The sequence below is a fragment of the Papio anubis genome, chromosome 11, assembly GCF_008728515.1.
Source record: "Papio anubis isolate 15944 chromosome 11, Panubis1.0, whole genome shotgun sequence".
In the NCBI taxonomy this organism is placed as follows: domain Eukaryota; kingdom Metazoa; phylum Chordata; class Mammalia; order Primates; family Cercopithecidae; genus Papio; species Papio anubis.
Genome location: NC_044986.1, coordinates 55,844,516 through 55,866,205, shown reverse-complemented (window position 1 = coordinate 55,866,205; position 21,690 = coordinate 55,844,516). Strand labels below are relative to the sequence as shown.

The 21,690-nt window shown below is 38.9% G+C and overlaps 1 protein-coding gene across 1 annotated transcript in view; it reads left to right on the top strand.

Annotated features, from left to right (window-relative positions):
• SLC16A9 (solute carrier family 16 member 9) overlaps positions 1-21,690 on the top strand; it is a 58,219-nt gene that overhangs the window by 14,247 nt on the left and 22,282 nt on the right. Inside the window, exons 2-3 of the mRNA XM_017963062.3 lie at positions 9,468-9,699; positions 20,537-20,680. Of these exons, the coding sequence (XP_017818551.1) occupies positions 9,504-9,699; positions 20,537-20,680 (340 nt within the window). The 5' untranslated portion in view covers positions 9,468-9,503. The remainder of the gene's footprint in view (positions 1-9,467; positions 9,700-20,536; positions 20,681-21,690) is intronic.

Below are 21,690 nucleotides of genomic sequence, written 5' to 3'. Positions count from 1 at the left end.
CCGAGGCAGGCGGATCACGAGGTCAGGAGATTGAGACCATCCTAGCTAACATGGAGAAACCCTGTCTCTACTAAAAATACCAAAAAAAATTAGCCAGTCGTGGTCATGGGTGCCTGTAGTCCCAGCTACTCAGGAGGCTGAGGCCGGAGAATGGAGTGAACCTGGGACACGGAGCTTGCAGTGAGCCGAGATCACGCCACCGCACTCCAGCCTGGATGACAGAGCAAGACTCCATCTCAAAAACAAAAAAAAAAATATGTATATATATCATTTGGAGTTCACCCCCTGGAATAGCTATTTCAAACTGTAGAAAATGCTTATAGAATTGTGTGTGTGTGTATATATATATATATACATATATATATATACACACACACACACACACACACACACAGAATGAAGATGACTCAATATGATTTTACAAAGAGTTTTAATACTTTAGAAGCACAACAGGGTGGATTCTTTTTCTTTTCCTTAAAAACCGATGTTGATATATAACTATATTTATTTGACCTTAGAAGAGAAATGATACACTGACATTTTGAAATGTCATTGGAAAGTGCCAAAATTAAGTCACTGGTGACTATAACTTTTCAAGGACTTACGTTAGTGTTAACGTGATGACATTTGCTAATATATAAATCAACAAAGAGAGTAGTTTTACCTGACAGTTTAGGTCTTTGACCCAGAGGAGACTTATTTTAAAGTTCTATGCTACTTAAAAATGGTTATAAAAATCAATTATAAGTGTGTTGACACTGTTGCAGCTGATGACTGCAGATGCACTTTTTACCCCTTGAACAGTATAAAATGAAATTGTTTAAAAAAAATGGGAAAGCAAAAGTAGAAGTCGAATAATAGATGTGGTAGGGAGAAGGCGGATTCAAGAACTAGAGAAATGATTACTTGTGTTATGCCTCTCATGAAATGAAATGTAATTAATTTGTATTTGAGTTATGAGCTTCAGTTTGTATTAAATATATTTGTTTACCTATTGTTTTAGAATTCCCCCCAAAAATCTACATTTTTACTTACATTTCATTAAAACACCCAAAGAATGACTTGTTTACCTACATTTTTTGTTTGTTTGTTTTTTGGTATTGGTTAATTATTTCTCAATTCCCAGGATTCCTTCACCCAAACTGAGGTGGTATAGGATAAATGATATATGTTTGGAGGGACAAAAGTCATTGAGGGGAAGAGTGACATCAGTATTACAACTGCTTCTGGCTGAACAGGTTTGCTCTTTAGTTTATAAAACTTGTTACCTACATTGGAGTCAGAGCTAAAATATAATTTTCAGTAGCTTTTGAAGTGTTTCATTTTAACAGCCTTATTGAGGTATAACTCATACATGATAAAATTGATCCATTTCATGTGTGCAGCTCAGTGATTTTTAGGATGTTCATAGAGTTGTGCTACCTGCACCACAATCTAATTTTAAAATGTTTTCATCATCCTACAAAGAAGCCCTGCACCCTTTAAGTCATTCCCCATTTCTACCCTTGAAACTTTTTTCCAAAGTGGCTTCAGCCTTTTCATCTGCACCAGCAGTGTATGAGGGTTTCAGTCCACCTCCTCACCCGTGGTTTATAGCCTTAAAGTGTCATAAATGTAACTGTAGGAAGGTCATGGAACCCAGCATGATTTAGACTTTTGACTCACCTCACAGATGACTAGATCAAGGCAAAATCAACCTGGAATCAACCATTTTTTCCCAAGATAAAGTCACAGGATTCTAGGCTCTTAAAATAAAGTGCTTCAGCACCAGACAATCTGGTAGTGATTGAGATTCAAATAAAAATGTGCTACTGTTGAACTCCTTTTATATTTCAAGTGAAAAGTCTATCTATGAATCTTTAAGGAGGTATTTATAGACAATGCTCAAATGGGGGTTATTAGGGAATGATTATTTTGGGGAAGGGAGCAAAGGCAACAGGAAACTGTCAACTGAAAATAAGATTAAATACTTGTAAATCACTTTGTATTTGGCAAAAATTAGTATAGTGCATATGTATACATTTCAGAGATAGAAATATTCAGTGTTCTTAAATGTCACACCTGCAGTTCTGACAGCCTATATCCAGAGCAGAAATTTTCAGCCAATGTAAAGAGTTGAAGAAACAAAGGATTGGCATTATTTGAGCAGAACTAAACACAATCGAAGGCATTGAAACTTAAAGCTTTATTGTGAATGAAATGTAGTCTTTCATCAATAGTCTTTTTCGTTTCCTGAAGGAAGTGATTAGAACTTGCCAACTCTCCTTTCCCCTTTAACAAAACAGGTTCTGGCTTTAGGAGATACACTATCCTTTATGCTAATGATAATCTAATTTTGTTGAATAGTGATATCTTCTTAATGGTTAATATTATTTCATGCTCTTCTGTCTCCTCCAAGAGAGGTTCAAAATACATGTACTGTATTTAATTTTTAAGTTAAAGTTAAGAAAGATGCTTACAAGTTCAAGTTCAAATTAAATCTGTGATACTTCTTTAAACCCTGTAGTATAACAAAACTGCCCCTAAATTAGTGTTCTTCAAATGATCTCTCAAAATGGTTTCTAATTTTGAGTTTTATAAGGTGTCTGGTCACTCAGAGTCCTGGTTTGCTAACACTCTGGTTAAAGGAGATTCCAAATTCTCAAAGAGTTTACTAGAATATAGTACAATATCTGTATTTCCTAGAAGCACATTTTCATACAGTTGTATGAATAAGACTCTAAAACGTTGAATATATGCATGGATCGTAAGTCTAAATAACATAGTGCCTTCTGATACTTACAGATCTTGTTTTATTTATTTGTTTACCTATTTATTTAGAGATGGAGCCTTGCTCTGTCACCTAGGCTGGAGTGCAATAGCGTGATCTCGGCTCACTGCAAGCTCTGCCTCCTAGGTTCAAGTGATTCTCCAGCCTCAGCCTCCCGAGTAGTTAGGAATACAGGCGCGTGCCACCTTGCCCAGATAACTTTTGTATTTTTTAGTAGAGATGGGGTTTTGCCATGTTGGCCAGGCTGGTCTTGAACTTCTGACCTCAGGTGATCCACCCACTTCGGCCTCCCAGAGTGCTGAGATTACAGGCGTGAGCCACCCCACCTGGCCTTTTTTTTTTTGAAAAAATATTCCACCACTTAGATAATATAAATGATTTATTCTACAATATGTAGAAACAATTATTTCTTGGGGTTATAAACACAGACTTCTTGAAACTCATTCTTCTTGAATTTACATGGAAAGTATCATTTTTCTAATCTTGTTTTGCTATGTGAGCCCTGTAAGAACTGCCCTCTACAACTCCACCAAACCTATCAGGCCTATCCTGATTACACATGTATGTTCATGTTGTTCCTCTTGCCTTGGCTGCCCTTATATGAATCTCTTCATTGTTCTTTAGAACTAACCTACTTTATGAGGCCCTTCTACTCCTGCTCCCACTTTGAGTGCTTTCATTTCCTTTGACTCCTAAACATTTAATATCCATCCACTTGTTTGGCACCCAGTCGTGTACGTACTCTCTTGTGCACATACCTTCCCACATAGAGACACTTTCCCATGTACACATATCTTACCTTCCTAAGTGAGTTAAAAGAGCTTCTGAGGTCAGGGACCACACCTTCTATGTCTGGTCTCCCTTAGTAACTAGTGCAATATAGTAAATGTAAATGATCAAGAACATTTTGAATAAAGACCACTGTCTTCTTCTTCTTTTTTTTTTCTTTTTGAGACAGCATCTTGATCTGTTGCCCAGGGTGGAGAACAGTGGCATGATCATGGCTCACTGCAGCCTTGACCTCCTCGGCTCAAGCTATCTTCTTGCCTCAGCCTCTCAAGTAGCTGGGACCACAGGTGCATGCTACCACACCCAGCTAATTTTTAAGACCACTTTTATCTTGCTGCATTTCTGTAAACATTAGGATAAATAGGCTTAGTGGAAATTTTAGTTAATTTGGAATTTTTATTAAAAAGAATGCCAGATAAGGGAATTTATCATATTAGATCATAAAATATGAAGAAGGGACGATAATAGGAAGAAATTTTCTTAAAAACAGATACGGCACATCTGTATTTCTTATATTCTATGGTCATCAACAATATTCCTCAGCTTTACCTTTGTCCCAAATGGGACCAAATGGGGTATAGAGGGTTAAAATAATCAACTTGAAATTACTGCATTATATTTATCCAAGTAAATATATTGTGCAAGTAAAGAAATGAGTATCAATAACTTAACAAAATAATTTACTGGGTTAGCTCACAAACGTGGAAGGCTGGAGAAACCAGGCTTTGGAATCTCTGGGAGGTCAAGGTAGTAGAACTGACAGAGGTCTCTTCAGTGCACTTTCATGGGGATCCGTAATCTCTGCAGATTTTCCTTTCCTTTCCTTATAGCATTTCACTCAAGATTCAGGCATTTCAATCAAGATTCAGAGTCCTGAAAGCCTACTGGCTTCTCTTGGGTTATCTGCCCTTTATTGCTCAAGGTCGAGGAAACTTAATTAACAGTCCCACAAGCCCTCTAGCTGTAGGGCAGATCTATATCCTCAAAAAGGAAGTTGAGCACCATTACCAAAAAGGAGAAATGAAGACTAGCCTATTTATAAAATCACCTTACCCAGTACAGAATATCAGAAAAACAGCTGGTGAGAGGCACCTAGGGAATAGAGGAAGCCATGGGAGGAGGGTGCTAGAGTGACAGAATACAGGAAATCACTAAATGGTAGTTTTCACTGTGTTCTATTGAGACTACATGTATCTTAAACTCTGAGATGATGACAGATCAGAAGCTGTTAGTCATCGCTATAAAAACTTGCCTTTCTAGTCAGAGTTGATGTGCATGGGAACTTTGTATTTCCAAGGTTTGCTCTCTTAAATATTTACTGTGAGAATTTCTTTGGCTCTTGTCCTACATCCTGAAATGTCACTGAAGGCAAGGCATGGCAATGCAAGGTAGGGCAGAGGTATGTGGTGTAGAAAGGCATTTTTGTCTACTTAGGTTTGAAAACTGGTAAGGGAGATAATTCTCTTCATCCTCCCCCATTACCCACAACCTCTCAGGAATACTGGCTTTATTCATGATTGTGGTGCTTTGTCTCTGTAAATGTGTACTTTTCCTGAAGTGCTGTGATTGGAGCATTTGAATGAAGGACAATCTCATATGCATTTGTCTTCACACAACCTCTTAGTCTCTTCAGGTGTTTGGCTATTTCTATCATATCCTATCTAGTTTGAGGAGTTCAGACAATATTTCCTTTAAAGAGGATTCTGAACAGAAATTGTAAAGTACTAAATTGTCATTAGAAAGACCAGAATTGCATTGTTTAGTTTTACAATAGAGTAGGTAAGAGAGTTTACGGAGAGAGTAAATGTCCAATGGAGGAACATATTTGATTACTACAAAAGTTTCTGATTTGGAAGTTTGGATAATTCTGTTAACACAATCATGTGGTTTGAGTGTCTGGATTTTATACCTACAGTTTTGTTCACTACTTGTAACATCTTTCTGGTTTTGGTTATTAAATGTTGAAAGTTAATTTGTATAAAGGCTTATGGCACATGGTGACATGAGTTCTGCGCATTGCTCTGAAATCAAAGTGAAGAAATAAATCCACAGAAGCCCAGGCAAATGATGGGTATAGCTATGACTCTCTAAAGGTAGCCAAATGCCTTGTCATCTAATTAGGCTGCGTGTGAATGGATACTTGATATTCCTACTGTCTTCAGACATTATCTGTTGAAACCACAGCCAAGTGCATGGTTTGGCAGAATCTGTGGGCAAAGACTCTGTTGCACCTGACTGTAAACCTGGCATAGTGAAGAGACATGGAAGGTGCAGGTTAAGTGGGAGGCCCTGCTGGGGACTTGAAGGTTAGGCCTTGGATCTCCAAATCCATTGCCATGTAAGCTGTTTAGAAAAAGAAGAAAATTTTTTCTTTTCTTTTCTTGCCTTTTGTTGTTGTTGTTGTTGAGACAGGGTCTCACTGTGTCCCCCAGGCTGGAGTGCAGTGGTGCAATTACTGCTCACTGTAACCTCAAACTCCTGGACTCAAGCCATCCTCCCACCTCAGCCTTTTGAGCAGCTGAGACTACAGCTGCACCACCACGCCAGGCTAATTTTTGTATTTTTTTGGTAGAGATAGGGTTTCACTGTGTTGCCCAGGCTGGTCTCAAACTCCTGTCCTTAAGCCATCTGCCTGCCTTGACCTCCCGAAGTTCTGGGATTACAGGCATGAGCCACTGTGCCCAGCCCAAATTTTTAAATAAAGTAAACACCATTTGGGTACCAACACTAGTAGAAATCAAAAACAAAAATAGACCAATTTTGCCTATGAATTAAAAAATCCCTCTCCCAAAATAGACTAACATAGTCAAAATAATGCATGAACCAGGGAAATTTAATCCAATAATTCATGGATGCTTCAGTAGTAGAAAACATATAGTTTACCATATTAAAAGTTATAAAGGGAAAATTGTATGACTATCTTCCTATACACTGGAAACACATTTGATAAAATATAATAACGATTACTTATAATAACACTCAAAAATATAAAAATGCAAATTACTTTCTTAACTTTATAAAAGAAATCCAACTAAGCACCAGAGACAACATCATGGTATTTGAGGGCATTCCCACTAAAGTTAGGAATTAGAAAAAAATGTATACTTTTGTAAATTGATATTATTCTGTATGTACTGTTCAATGCAAAGACAAAAGAAAGAAATTAGGAACCAGGCACGGTGGCTCACGCCTGTAATCCCAGCACTTTGGGATGCTGAGGCAGATGGATCACCTGAGGTCAGGGGTTCAAGACCAGCCTGGCCAACATGGTGAAACCCCATCTCTACTAAAAATACAAAAAATTAGCTGGGCATGGTGGTGGGTGCCTGTAATCCCAGCTATTCAGGAGGCCGAGGCAGGAGAATTGCTTTAACCTAGGAGGTGGAGGTTGCATTGAGCCGAGATCGTGCCATTGCACTCCAGCCTGGGCAACAAGAGCAAAACTCCGTCTGAAAAAAAAAAAAAAAAAAGAAGGAAATGTGAAGTATAAAAATTTAAGACATATAAGGAGATAAAAATTGTAACTGTAGGTGACTATATGACTGTATTGCATTGTGTATTGTATATTCAGAAAATCATCTGAAAACCCACCACAAACAGGGTAATTTTGTAAGGAAGTGGGGTGTAAAATTAACATACAGACATCAATAGCTTTTAAACATACAAACAGAAGACAAAAGAAATGACCCCAATTACAATATTAGCAGCAAGGATAAAATCTATAAAAATACACTACAATGAACTATTGAGGAACACTAAGAACATAGATGGAGACTTGAACAATGCAAAACATATTATGTTCTTAGAATGAGTTGACATCGTAAAAGGTCAACTCTTCTTATATCAATTTTTACATTTAACTCAGTCCTAATGAAAGTATCATCTGATTTCTTTTTGAACCAGACGGGCTGATTCTGAAGTTCATATAGAATAGAAAACGTGAATAGCTACAAAATATTGCAAAAGGAGTGTAATTATAAAGACAGAAAAAGCCCCATTAGAGAGTAACATATGGTATAATTACTTTTATAAAAAAGATTCTGTGATTAAACAAATGTGGTAATGATGTATGAATACACAGACCAATGGAACAGAATAGAATATCCAAATACACCTAAGAATTAGGAATTTCAGCTGACTTTTCATCTCCAAAATGATACACCACATTTATACTATAAGAAATGCAAGTTGAGTGAGCTGAGATCACTCCACTGCACTCCAGCCTGGGTGACAGACCGAGACTCCGTTTCAAAAAAAACAAAAAAAAGAAGAAAGGCAAGTTGAAACTATGTTGAAATGCTATTTTAAAACCAAGAAATTTGCAAAAATCCAAAAGTTTCACAACACATTCAAAATCCTGGAGACAATATGAATTAGTTCAATGCTCTTGAACTTAATTTGGTAGTATCTGGCCTCAATGATCCTCCCACCTCAGCCTTTTTCAATACTTTCTGAAATTACAATTATAAATGTATATTCCCTTTGACTCAGCAATTCCTCTTTTGGATTTTATCCAACAGAGATGCATATAAGCAAAAAGGTATATGAATATGTAAGGTTTTTCACTGCACATTGTTTTTCATTGAAGCCATAGGGACTGGTCAAACAAACTTAAGATAAAGTTCCATGCTGGATTATAGTACAGAAGTAAGAAATGAATAAAGAAGGTCAGTATGCATTGATGTGGAAGATCTTCAAGATATTTGTCAAGTGAAAGAGAACACATACCAATGTATATAATATGCTCTTTTTTGTGTAAAAAATAGAGGAAATCTATATTTGAGTTTGCCAGTGTATGCATAAAGAAACCTTAGAAGGATATACAAGAAACAAGATGCACTGGTTACCTGTGGAGGAGATAAGGCTTAGGTGGGAAATAGGTAGATAGGGGACTGTTCATCTTTTGTCTTTTTTTCATTTTGAACCATGCAAGTGTTTTTGCTATTGAATAAGTAAATAAATAAGCAAGCATACAGCCATATGGTATAAGTACATCCTATGTACTTATAAAAATGACTAACGATGCTGTCTATGTATTGATAGGGAAAAATCTCTCAGGATGTTAACTGGACAAAGGAAGGTGGGGAATGTAATGTATAATATACTACTTTTTTATGAAAAAGACATTGAGAATATTTGCTTGGTTTTGCTTATACATGCATAAAGAAACTGGAAAAATACTCCAGTCAGTGGTCATTGTGATGTGCTGCCAGTTCCCCTCCAGGCCCCCTTCAGGAATGACAGAGTCCTTGCCCCAACTGCCGAGAATGCTGTCAGCTCTTATGGGGATAGATTGCCTCCTCTGAAGGGAGCCACCTCACCTCTGATCACCACCCATTCCTGGGTAGCCACATCCAGTGCATGATCAACATGGAAGTATGGATGGGAAACTCCCAGCACCCAGCTCAGCACAGCTCTGAAGGGTCATCCCAACTTTAGAAATCCCCTTCTTTAGAACTGGAAAGTTATCTGCAGCTGATCTGCTCCCTTTGCCATCTATGCCCTTCCATAGGCATCAACTAGAGAGCATTCCTAATCAGTCTCCTTCTTGCTAGGAATCTACTTCCTAGGGAACTCAAGAAACTAAAAACTAAGAAACTAACATCAGTGGCTTTCTGTGGTTGAGCAGGGTGGGAACCTGGTGAAGGTAGACAAGGTTGAGAAGGCTATATTTCACTTTACTCCTTTTTATAATTAAAAAAAATTGTACCATGTATATGCATCATTTATTCAAATAATAAATGCAAATGTATTTGTTAACTTGTTATGTCTGATATTTTATGCTTTTCCATGCGTGTCTTTGGAGAACCTTTTTTATTTTTTACTTTCGGAGGAGATATTTTAACCCTAAGTGCTGTGTCCTACCATACTCTAAATAAGCTTTTCTTTTCTCTTTGTTTTTGTTTAGGACCTGCAGAGAAACGTCTCCTGAATTTGTCTTACAATGGAACTTAAAAAGTCACCTGACGGTGGATGGGGCTGGGTGATTGTGTTTGTCTCCTTCTTTACTCAGTTTTTGTGTTACGGATCCCCGCTAGCTGTTGGAGTCCTGTACATAGAATGGCTGGATGCCTTTGGTGAAGGGAAAGGAAAAACAGCCTGGGTTGGATCCCTGGCAAGTGGAGTTGGCTTGCTTGCAAGTAAGTGGATAAATTTATGCCTCTCTTTACTCTTTAATCATTTAATTACGCTTACTACATCGTGAACATTATGCAAGGCAGAGAGGGCTTTCTTTTCAAAGTATAACATATCTTTTCCCACCTTCATTAAAATGATTGTACTTTCACTGTAATAAATCTGTGTGAAAATGCAGGCACTCCCTAAGATGTTAAATCATCCATCCATTCATTCATTTCTTTATTCATTTATTTTCTATGATGTGCCAGGCAGTGAACTAGATGCTACAAATGAAAAGATGAACAGCAAACACATGGTTCCTGCCCTTAAGAGGCTCACAGTCTTGTGAGACACACATGTATGAGTAAGAATGAGTCAGGGAGATGAAGGTAGTGATCCAGGTACATTCAAAGTATGTTCAAGGTACACTGGTAAGGACCAAAGGACCAAATGGCTCTCGGCAGCCTTCTAAGTAGCTTCTACATGGCTTGTGATTACTCTTCTCTGCTCCAGATACACTGTGGTCAAATCACATGTCCTGTGGTCATGAGAACTTCACAAGAAAAAGCAGACATAGCAAAGAGTCTCACAAAATCCAATCCAATCACAACATTAAAATCTTCATTAAAGATTTTAATATAGTGTTATGTATAAGATACATGTGATATATTTTGTGTGTCTCCAAAAGTGATATTCTTGATGAACAGTTACATATGATGTAATAGTGATTCCTGTCATCTTTAGAGAGAACAGTAGAGACTTTTTATTTTCCTTTGCACCATTAAAATCATATGCCACTTCAACTTCTAGAGTCATAGTTTGAACTCTGCAGTAATATTTAGTGACCATTACTCCAACATATTTGGAACTATTTAAACACAAAAGATGGTGATCTAGATAGAGTCCATAGCCCTGGGCTCTCTTCCTGTATGCTATGAACTCACCATTATTCATTGAGCAAATCACAATCTCTATTCTTATGGGGAAAATAAGAACATTAAATATGATTTGTAAGGTATTTTTCAGCTCTAAAATGGTTTCTTGAAAATATGCTTAAAACAAAATGCATTAGTCATTCCTTCTTTTAAATATGCTTCTCTCCTGAATTTTAAAGGGGATATCTTTCAAAAAAAGCAATGCTTCCAATTGTTGTATTACCTTGTTAAATGATAAACAAGACAAAAAGGCTTAAAAAACAATGCGAGATCATCTCACTATGTCAGATAAGATGACTAAATATAAGTAAACAAATAAAAATATTGCCATTATGAGCTCAAGGGAAACAGGAAAAATTTGCCCTAGATTTGTTTCATAGAGTTTCTCAAAATAAGGATTGCTTGTAAAGCCATCAAAGTACAAGTGGATGATAATTGATAATGTTAATAATGCGATTTGAAAGTATTGATTTCTAAAATAAGACCGGTAGTGGGGAGGAAAGAATTTTTTAAATGTTCTCTAATTAGTCACCATTTCTATTAGCAAATACTAAGTTAAACAGAAATGTAATTACTTTGGCTTCCAGCAAGGGTCAAAGGATAATTGAAATGCTAACTCAATGAGCACATACTTGAAGAATGAAGCTTCTTTTCACAAGTCTGTCCAGGTTGGAGTAGAGGGTTGAGGAAAGCCTAGATCTCCTTAAGGATGGGCATTGGTGGTCAGAGCTGAAGCTGACTGTTTTTGACAATTCAACTACAGCTCTACATGTTTTCCAAGTTTCTAGGTGGATGATCACTCATCTCAAGAGCCAGGAGCAGCCCTCTTTACTCTTAGGCAGAACTGGCTACATAATTTGCAGGCCCCAGTGCAAAATGAACATACAGAATCCTTGTTAAAAAATTAAGAATTTAGTGACAGCAGAGCACTAAACCAAGTGTGGGATCCTTCTAAGCACTGGGCCCTGTGCAACTTGCATAGGTCACAAATCCAACAAGCCAGCCCTGCTTGTAGGGACCAGAGAGTTAGGCCATCTTATCAAAATTCTAGGAGACAACAAGTACTTGAAGGAGCTTCAGGGTGGAGTCAGAAGCTAATTCAAGTCCTGGCTCTACAACCATTGAGCTGAGTGACCTTATGCAAGTCACTTAACCTCTCTAGGTTCAATGTCATTTGCACCTGGTGAGCAAAGCTTTTAAAGATGAGCGTAGAAAAAATGCGGGCAAATAATTCAAGAATGAAAAGTGGTAGGGAAAAAAAGGATAACTTACGCCTGCGTGTGTGTGTGTGTGTGTGTGTGTGTATGCGTGTGTATGCATATATATATATATATATAAACATACATACATACACTTTAGATATTGTGTACAAGTTTCAGCATGGCTGGCTCCATTGAACATATTGTATTTGATGTTGGCCTCTTTGGGTTCCTCATAGCATAAATTAAGAAGCAAACTCTGAAACAGTGTTTATGTAGTATTAGTAAGCAGTGTCTTAGTAAGCAGTGTCTGGCAGTGTGCAAGCCACTTTGACCATCTGCTTTGTAACAACTTTGCTCTACAGAGAAACAAGTGGATTATTAGTACCTTGGTAGTGGAATAAGTATTTTTATGTTGGTTACTCAAATGGACATCAGTGGTTCTTAGCCAGGGAGATAATTGGGATCATCTATGGGACCATTTCAGCATATAATTGCGTGGATTTGACACTCAGACATTCTAATTCATTTGGTCCATGATGGGGCCTAGATTCATGAATTTTTTATTTTTTTATTTTTTATTTTTGAGATTGGGTCTTGCTCTGTCACCCAGGCCGGAGTGCAGTGGTGCTGTATTGGCTCACTGCAACCTTGACCTCCCGAGTTCAAGTGATCCTCCCAACTCAGCCTCCTGATTAGCTGGGACTACAGGTGCATGCCACCATGCCTAATTATTTTTTTCTTATTTTTTGTAGAGACAAGGTCTCACCATGTGGTCCAGGCTGGTCTCAAACTCCTAGGCTTAAGGGATTCTCCTGCCTCAGCCTCCCAAAGTGTTGAGATTACAGGCATAAGCTACTGTGCCTGACCTCATGAATTTTTTTAAGTCCCCAAAGTGATTTTTAGTTAGGAACTACCACTGACTTAAGCCTTCTATCTTTAAATTTTAATCTTTAACTTTTTGATAACTCTCTGATGTATGATTTGCTTTGACATTTTTTAAAATAAAGAGAACCATTGTAGATTTCTCCTTGCATGTGGCACTACTCATGCCATGTAAATAATGAGAAGTAAATTGTCTATAAAATGTGCAAAAGAAAGGGACCCTTCAGGATGAAAGATGAAGACAGTTTTTGGAAAGATGGGCAGGAGAGGGAGCTGGAACTTTGCCAAGATTGTGCCTAAGCATGTGAAATATGAAGTCCTACTCCTGGGCGTTGACAAACCTAGATTTGGACAGTAGCTCATAACAACATATTACAACTGTGAAAAGGCATGGAATTCTGGGCTTTACACTCTTCATAATCTTAATTCTTAATTCCTTTTCCTTGAAACTTAAATAATTGAGAAGAAAATACTTCTTCCCCTTGCCTGATTTCTTTCTTTGTCCGGATAATCCCTGGGATGAATAAAGCTGGGTAAGAAGGATCCCACCCTCCTGAGTTATACATTGTGAATGAGCGCATTCTCATTACATATATTCCTAAGGTCTCTGAGTTAGGGATGCCAAGATAGAAAACACCATCCATGTTTCTAAGAGGTTTGTAGTCTCAGGGAAGAGACAGAAAAAAAAGATAACTAATAATTTGAGAATTCACAAGTATCAAGGAGAATAGCAATGGCAGAACAATCTCTGAGGTTTTAGAGGGATAGCTTTTGAGGAAGCTATTGAGATGGGCCAGATAGGAAGATGGACTTTCATAAGCAGATAGACAGGGAGAGGGAAGTCCATGCGAATTAACTTTATGCAGAGGCCTGGATCCCGTACTGCAGAGGCTGTGTTCTGGTGGAGTAAATTTGGCTGGAGAGGAGGGATTATGTTGGAAGGTGTGACGGTCAGTTTTATGTGTCACCTTGGCTAGGTTACTTTCTCCAGTTGTTCAAACACGAATCTAGGTGTTGCTGTGAAGTTATTTTGTAGATGTGAGTAAAGTGCATAGTCACTTAACTTTAAATAAGGCAGATTATCCTAGAAAATCTAGATGGATTTGGCTCAATGGTTGCAAGGCTTTAAGAGCAGAAATGAGCTTTCCCCAAAGAAGAAATTCTGCTTGTAATTGTAGCTGCGACCTATCCCTGAGAGTTCCAACATGCCCTTCCTAACAGCCTCCCCTACGAATTTTTGACTTGGTTAGCTAGGCAGGTATTGTCTGGCTGCCTAGTATGGAAATGTGTAAGCCAATTCCTTGCAATAAATGTCTTAATATATACTTCCTACTGGTTTTGTTTCTCTGGTTGAAACCTGACTGATACGGGAGGAATGGAAGGTAACTGAACTAGAGAGCTATCACGGCCTTGCATTGTTTTAAGATGAGCTAACACACCCTTTGGCTAGATACTGTTCTCCAAATTCAAGGAAACGGTGGTTCTGTTTCTCACACTACCCAAGTGCTGAAACAGCAGGAAACAACACGGAGATCTAGTCTGCAGTTTTGTACTGAAAGCAGATTTGAGAGTTCTTGCCCTCTCCCTTTTGTCTTCACCTCCTCCAAAGGTGTTCAAACTCATAATATGAGTCAGTAAACATATCACCATGTTAATACAGTGAGTCAGTATGGCCAGGCCCACTTGCTGAATGAGTTATGAGTGCTGGCAGAGCTGGGTTTGGGCTTTATCGCTAAGCACTGTTAACTCCTTCAAGAAGTACTGAATTCCTGCCTCTCTCAAGGATTCTGTTGCGTTGGCAGGTTCCCAGTGTGCTAGGCAGATTTAAGATTGGTAGGAATAAAGACCAGGTTTTGGTTAAGCTTTCTGCCATCTAAATACCACCAAACCAACTAAAATGAAAGGCAGCCAGGGTATATGAGATCAACAATTTGAGTGGGCGTGGCTCCTTAGTGCCTTTTTCTTTTTCAAGGAGATGAACTTGAGATTTACAGTCTTTGCTGGAGCAAGGATTGAGGAACCTGCAATTTGGGGGAGCTCACACCTTGGGCTCCCTGCATTTTAGGTGGAAAGGCAGAACCTTCACAGGCCCAACTGATCCACTCTGTTAGGAAATCCTTGCTGCATGGCAGGTCCACAACTTGGTTACTGCTATATTTTGTTTCTCACTGTAGCATCAGCCAACTTATGTATTCACTGCAGCAGACCTGACCATCCTTCTACTCCTGGGACTTTCTGAAACTTTTTAGGAAAAAGAAGTGCTGGAGGTTGAGTTTATTTCCCAAAGGGAATAATTTCATTCCCAAAACTATCCTATAATAAATTAAAAACTGAAAAATCACATTATGTTTCTATTTCCTCCATTTAGAATACATGTTCGTCCCTTTTGTTGACATAACCATACTTCGCAGCCTAGTTCAAGGCTTAGTTCTGTGGCTTTGGTTGTTCTCCCTCTTATGAAATCCCCAAACAAGCCGTCTGAACCTTTCTTTTGGTGCTTTTGGCCTTGGGTTTTATTTTAACCCTTGATGTGAGTTTGTTTTGCCTCTTGTCTAGATCCTGGATTGTGTTTGATTTCTCTGTGTCCTTTTCTAACATTATATGAGACTGTAGAACTGTACTGTCCAGTACGGTGGGCACATGTGGCTACTGGGCACCTGAAATGTGGCTCATTCCAGTTTAGATGAGCTATAGGTATAATAAATACACACTGGGCTGGGTGTAGTGGCTCATGCCTATAAAACTTAGAGCTTTGGGAGGCTGAGATAGGAGGATCACTTGAGACCAGGTGTTTAAGACCAGCTTGGGCAACATAATGAGACCCTGTCTCTGTAATTTTTTTTTTTTTTTTAATTAGCCAGGAGTGGTGGTAACTTAGAAAGCTGAGGCAATAGTGGCTTCTAAACACCAATACTGACAACAGTAATATTGGCTCTTGAACACTAATACACAGGCAATGGTAAGTTCCAGAAAAACTTTCACCAAAGGCAAAATAAATATAAAGGCAATGATAGATGAAATGTATGAGTGTGTGTGTGTGTGTGTGTGTGTGTGTGTGTGAAGTTCCCATTACCTTTTTACTGCCTTGCCTTTTATTCTGAAATTACATCCTTCTATTTGCTTATTTAAACATTTCTTCTTCTCTAATTAAGCAGTAGTAATAATAGATGGCTATTACTTTTTTTTTTTTTTTGAGACAGAATTTTGCTTGTTGCCCAGGCTGGAGTGCAGTGGCGTGATCCCAGCTCACTGCAACCTCCACCTTCCTGGTTCATGCAATTCTCCTGCCTCAGCCTACTGAGTAGTTGGGATTACAGGCATGTGTCACCACACCTGGCTAATTTTTGTACTTTTAGTAGAGGCAGGGTTTCGCCATATTGGCCAACCTGGTCTTGAACTCCTGACCTCAGGTAATCCACCTGGCTTGGTCTCGCAAAGTGCTGGGATTACAGGCTTGAGCCACCATGCCTGGCCGGTTATTCCATTTTTAAAGTATCTTGTGAAAATAAAAAATTAGGAATCCCCTTCCCCTTTTCCCCCTTTTTTCCCCTAAAATTGTTCAGGTTCTAAGGTGTGGAATCACCGGTTCATGTCATAGGTAAACTAACTTTTGTTCCAAAGTTCCCTTCTGCAAAGTTTTCACTTTGCATTGTAAGAAATCTCCTGCAAGTAGCCCTTTCATTTAATCTGTGTCTTGAAACTCATCCAGTGCTGAGGAATAATAGATGGTTTATCATCTTGAGGCCTTGCACAGTTACTACAAAGCTAAACATATAAATGTGTCACATTTTGCAGATGTGACTTGATGGTCACTTTGATACATTTTGTCTTGTTATTGCTGAAATATGAGGCTATTGTATTTTAAATCTATGTAAATAGGATCTATAAATAAACCCGGGTTCTAAGGATAAGGGTAAAATAATTTGCTCTAAACTATTGAACACCAAGTGATTATAAATTTTATGTTTTCATCTAACATAAGTTCATAAAGCTATGTTATCTATAAGACATTAACCAAAGTACCATTACCAGTGGTGAATCCATACAGGTCTGCTGCAAACTTGATCCTTGCTTCCTCGGAGGAAAGAATTCAGCCAGGGGACAGAAGTGGGTTTAAAGCAGAGAAAGAGACCAAGGCAAGTTTTAGAGCAGGAGTGAGAGTTTATTAAAAAATTTTAGAGCAGGAGTGAAAGGAAGTATTTACACTTGTAAGAGGGCCACATGGGCAACTTGAGAGATTCAAATGCCCCATTCAGTCCTTGACTTGGGGTTTTACAAGTTGGCATGGTTCTGGGGATTTTCCTTCTCTCTTGATTCTTTCCTCGTGGTTGGCTGTTGCTCAACTGCTGCATGTGCAGTGTTGGTCATTTGGGAGGGTGACCACGTGCATAGTGTGTTTACTGAGGTTGTGCTCGTGCTCCGTAGGGACAATTTTCCTTTAGCAGGCAAATCACCCCAGAGGAAGGTTGTACCTCCATTTTGCCTCTTAGAGAGCATGCCCGAGTCCATGTGCCCAACTCCTGAGATCTTACTGGGAAGCGGCTGATCACCAGCTCCAGCTGTTTTCTATCTACTGGGAGACGGTTTTCCCCTGGTGTTGGCTGTGGCCAATTATCATTTCAGAAAAACAGCATAATAAACACCTGACCATCACCTGATGGTTACCGGAAATTCCTGGGTGAGGCAAGGGCTCTCCTGCCCTGTTCATGTCTGCCTACCTACCTATTCTAACAGTACACTGATGTTCTTTACTAATAATTTGATTTCTAGGAAAAAATTAAGATCCCAATTGAACTATTTCTCAATCAGGGAGAATGCTGGTCTGACTTTGGCCTTAGACCTGTCATTGGCTAGCTGTGGACTCTTGGTCAAATCACATGATCTTTCTGAGTTCCAGTTTCACCATTTTTAAATTGAGGTGTTTAGACCATTTGCAACTTCCAAAATTTCAGTTCTAAAATTTTTTGTCTTTGATCTCTGACCTAATGATATATTTCTCTAAATCGGCAGCAGATGGCAGTGTGAAAGTAGAGAACTTTAAAACCTGTTTCCATTTGCTGTTTTCACCTGTAAGAGAATTTCTGTTCATTTTTTCCTAATGCTTAAATGTTTTTCAAAAAAATCATTTGTTAGGCAAGAAAAGTGACTTCAGAATTTATCACATAGTTTATAACAATGCTGTATATTTCATACAACAGTGGCTTTGGTTGTATGCGCTATGAAAATTATGACTCCTCCATCTTACCCCCACACTCCCAGCCTCTGAGGCTTCCTCGTGGAATTAACATGCATTAAGGAGCATAGAGTTAAAGTCCTGTTTTGGGGATGAAACTTGAAACTTTTCGAGTATTCCAGGAACAGTCTCTGTGTGTTTCAATTCCACTGTGTTGTAAAATTTGCGAACACTGAAACTCAATGTCAATGTAGTTTGCTAACAACAGAGAAGTGTCATGCCTTATGCTCTCAGACATCCATTTGTAAAATTAGACCCTTAAAACGTTTCTATTTTTGAATTATCTAAGTATTTCTCATTGGGTGTACAGACAGCCCAACTATTGGATGACAAGTTTGGTCTTTCAGATGGATTTTCCTTTTAAAATACTGGCACAGAATATTTCCCTCTGTTTGTCATGTAAATGTGTCAGTCTCCTCTTCTGCACTGACTTACACAAGAAGGCCTGAAAATGGAAGGATCCAATTTATGGCCAGGAAAGAATGTGGGAGACCCTTAAGCACCAGAAGCTGTGATCTCAGTATATTTCAGGGGCCATAAACTGGTCTTAAGTATGTGTTTAAGAAATTCTCTGGAATTGAGAAGAATGTAAGAACATAGTATAGTACATGGGTTATTGGAACCTGCTTCTGTCATTTACAAATAGTGAGACTGTGATGGATTCCATTGTTTCTCTGAGGTTGCTTCAAAAAGGGGTAAAAGACACATACATACAGAAAAGTGTATGTATCATGACAGTATAGCTTGATGAATGTTCATGAACTGAACACACTCATATAATCATGACATTCATGCCGAGAACCAGAACATGAGCAGTACCCTGCAAGCTTGCCTTTGCTCTCTTCTGATTATGACTCCCCAGCCCCTAATAAAGATAGCCAGTATCCTGACTTCTAACACAGATTAGTTTTGCTTGTTTCTGTAGTTTTTATAATTGAAATTATATGGGTTGTACTTACGTTGGGTGTCTTTCATTTACATTGTGTTTGTGTGATACACCCTTAACATGTGTAGTTGTAGATCATTTTCACTGCCATATAATTATGTACATAACTTTAGGTGTTTATGTGGGTGTTTCTGTTGGGTGTATACATAGAATTGAAACTTCTGGGTTTTACAGCGTGCTGTGTTCAGCTTTAACAAACACTGCCAGCAGTGTGTGAGAATCCTGTTCCTACCACTTTCTTGCTAACAGTATTGTCTCTCTTTAGCCATTCTGGTAGGTGTGGTTTTTGAAAATTGGAGATCATAGCTTGAAAGGTTGTCAACTCAATTCAGATAGACTTCTCTTTGCTTCCAAATCCTTGGTCTTTCTTCTACCATAGACTTGAACAGCTTCTTTGAGCTTCAGTTTCCTTCTATGTTAAATGAGACTGTTGGGCTAAATAACCCTTAACATCCTTTTATTTCTAGTATATTAAGTTCTATACTTCTGAGTACAGTCCTAGTAGCGAAGAATTTCACTATCACTTAAATTCTTTTACATGAGCAGTTGCCCACTTATGGTAGAACAATTCCAGGTGATGGTCACTTTTGCCTGTCAGTCAACAGGGCACAGTAACACTATCAGATGGGTACTATTATAATTCCCATTTTCAGATGAGGAAACTAAGGCACAGAATGATCAAACAAGTTGCCCAAGACCAAACAGCTACCAAGTAGTAGGGCTAGAATTTGAATAAAATCTGACTCCAGAACCTCCATTTTACCTGTGTGATTTTTTTTTTTTTTTTTTTTTTAAATTCCTTTTCCTTTTTTTTGAGATGGAGTTTCGTTCTTGTTGCCCAGGCTGCAGTGCAGTGGTATGATCTCAGCTCACTGCAATCTCCACCTCCCGGGTTCAAGTGATTCTCCGCCTCAGCCTCCCGAGTAGCTGGGACTACAGGTGCACGCCACCACGCCCGGCTAATTTTTGTATTTTTTTTTTTTTTTTTTGAGACAGAGTCTCACTTTGTCGCCCAGGCTGGAGTGCAGTGGCCGGATCTCAGCTCACTGCAAGCTCCGCCTCCCGGGTTTACGCCATTCTCCTGCCTCAGCCTCCCGAGTAGCTGGGACTACAGGCGCCCGCCACCTCGCGCGGCTAGTTTTTTTTTGTATTTTTTTTAGTAGAGACGGGGTTTCACCAGGTTAGCCAGGATGGTCTCGATCTCCTGACCTCATGATCTGCCCGTCTCGGCCTCCCAAAGTGCTGGGATTACAGGCTTGAGCCACTGCGCCCGCCCAATTTTTCTATTTTTAGTAGAGATGGAGTTTCACCATGTTGGTCAGGCTGGTCTTGAACTCCTGACCTCAGGTGATCCTCAGACCTCGGGCTCCCAAAGTGCTGGGATTACAGGCATGAGCCACCGTGCCCGGCCCAACCTGTGTGATCTTATCCTTTAATTTCATTATCAAAAAGAATGAGACTAACAATAGTATCCACCTCCCAGGGCTGCAGTAAGATTAAAATGAGATGAGATTGTTCACGTGAGCTGCCTCATATAGTGTCTGCATAGCATAAATACTCAGTGCATGTTTATTTTTGTTGTTTTATGATGGAAAGAATCATTTTGAACTTATGACGGATGGATCATATGATAATAAGTGAAGGTTTCACTTCTTTTTTTAGGTCCTGTCTGCAGTCTCTGTGTCTCATCTTTTGGAGCAAGACCCGTCACAATCTTCAGTGGCTTCATGGTGGCTGGAGGCCTGATGTTGAGCAGTTTTGCTCCCAATATCTACTTTCTGTTTTTTTCCTATGGCATTGTTGTAGGTAAGGAACCTCGTCACTATGACTTTCCTAACCTTCAAGAGATACACATCGATTCACCAGTGCCAGGTTTATGATCCAGTTAATGTAAAGGAGTGAAAATGCTCACTAATAATTTACTTTCAATAACCACCTCTCCAAAAATTGTTGCTTTAGTGAAAAAAAACCTGCCCAGTGAATCAAAATGTTTGAGAGAACAAGCAATCCATACTCTATCTCCTTGCAAGGCACAGGGAAGTTTTTCATCTCAGCCCTTGTCTCTCTATAGCACATACAGGAAAAGTGAGAGGGGAACACAAAACTTGGATGTTATGGACATCTGTCACTTCTCACTAAATTATGAAGTGGAGCTTTTCCTATTGGGCAGTCAAGCATGATTCTTGGAGCTGTTTGTGTTCACAAATCCTTGTCATGTCATTATACTAATTCTGTTCAGTGTTAAAAATCACCAGACTTGGTATTTCTAGAAGCTGTTGGTAGAGACTTAGAAAAAGATGGCCTCCAGCTTTCAAGTTTCTTCTTAATGCCTGAAAGGAGCTAATTTTGTTGACTACCAATATTCCTCTTTTCTGCCTGGAAATATTTCCCCAATAATAAATAATAGAAAATGTAGCAACTAATATTCTCTGAGTACTTATCGTATGCTAGGGACTGTGCTAAATGCTTTATATGATCTCATTTCCTCTTCACAAGAACCCATTTTACAGAGAAGGAAAGTGAAGCTCAGAGAAGTAAAAATATTACTAACTAAATTAACAAAGCTAGAAGACTTGGTCTGATACTTAGAGACGCTCAGTCTGACACTCAGTAGTTCGTCCATTTATATGGGATTTGGCTTACACTTTTGACTGCTGCTGCTGATGGTGGAGTTACAGGGCTTTCACTTGGCTTTCCTCACTATGATGGCGTTGTAGGGAATGATAACTCTTATTGCTTTGGCTAAGGGACCAAAGAACAGTGTAGGGAGTTCTACCAGCTGTTGCATATATGTGCTATAATTAAATATCAGGGAC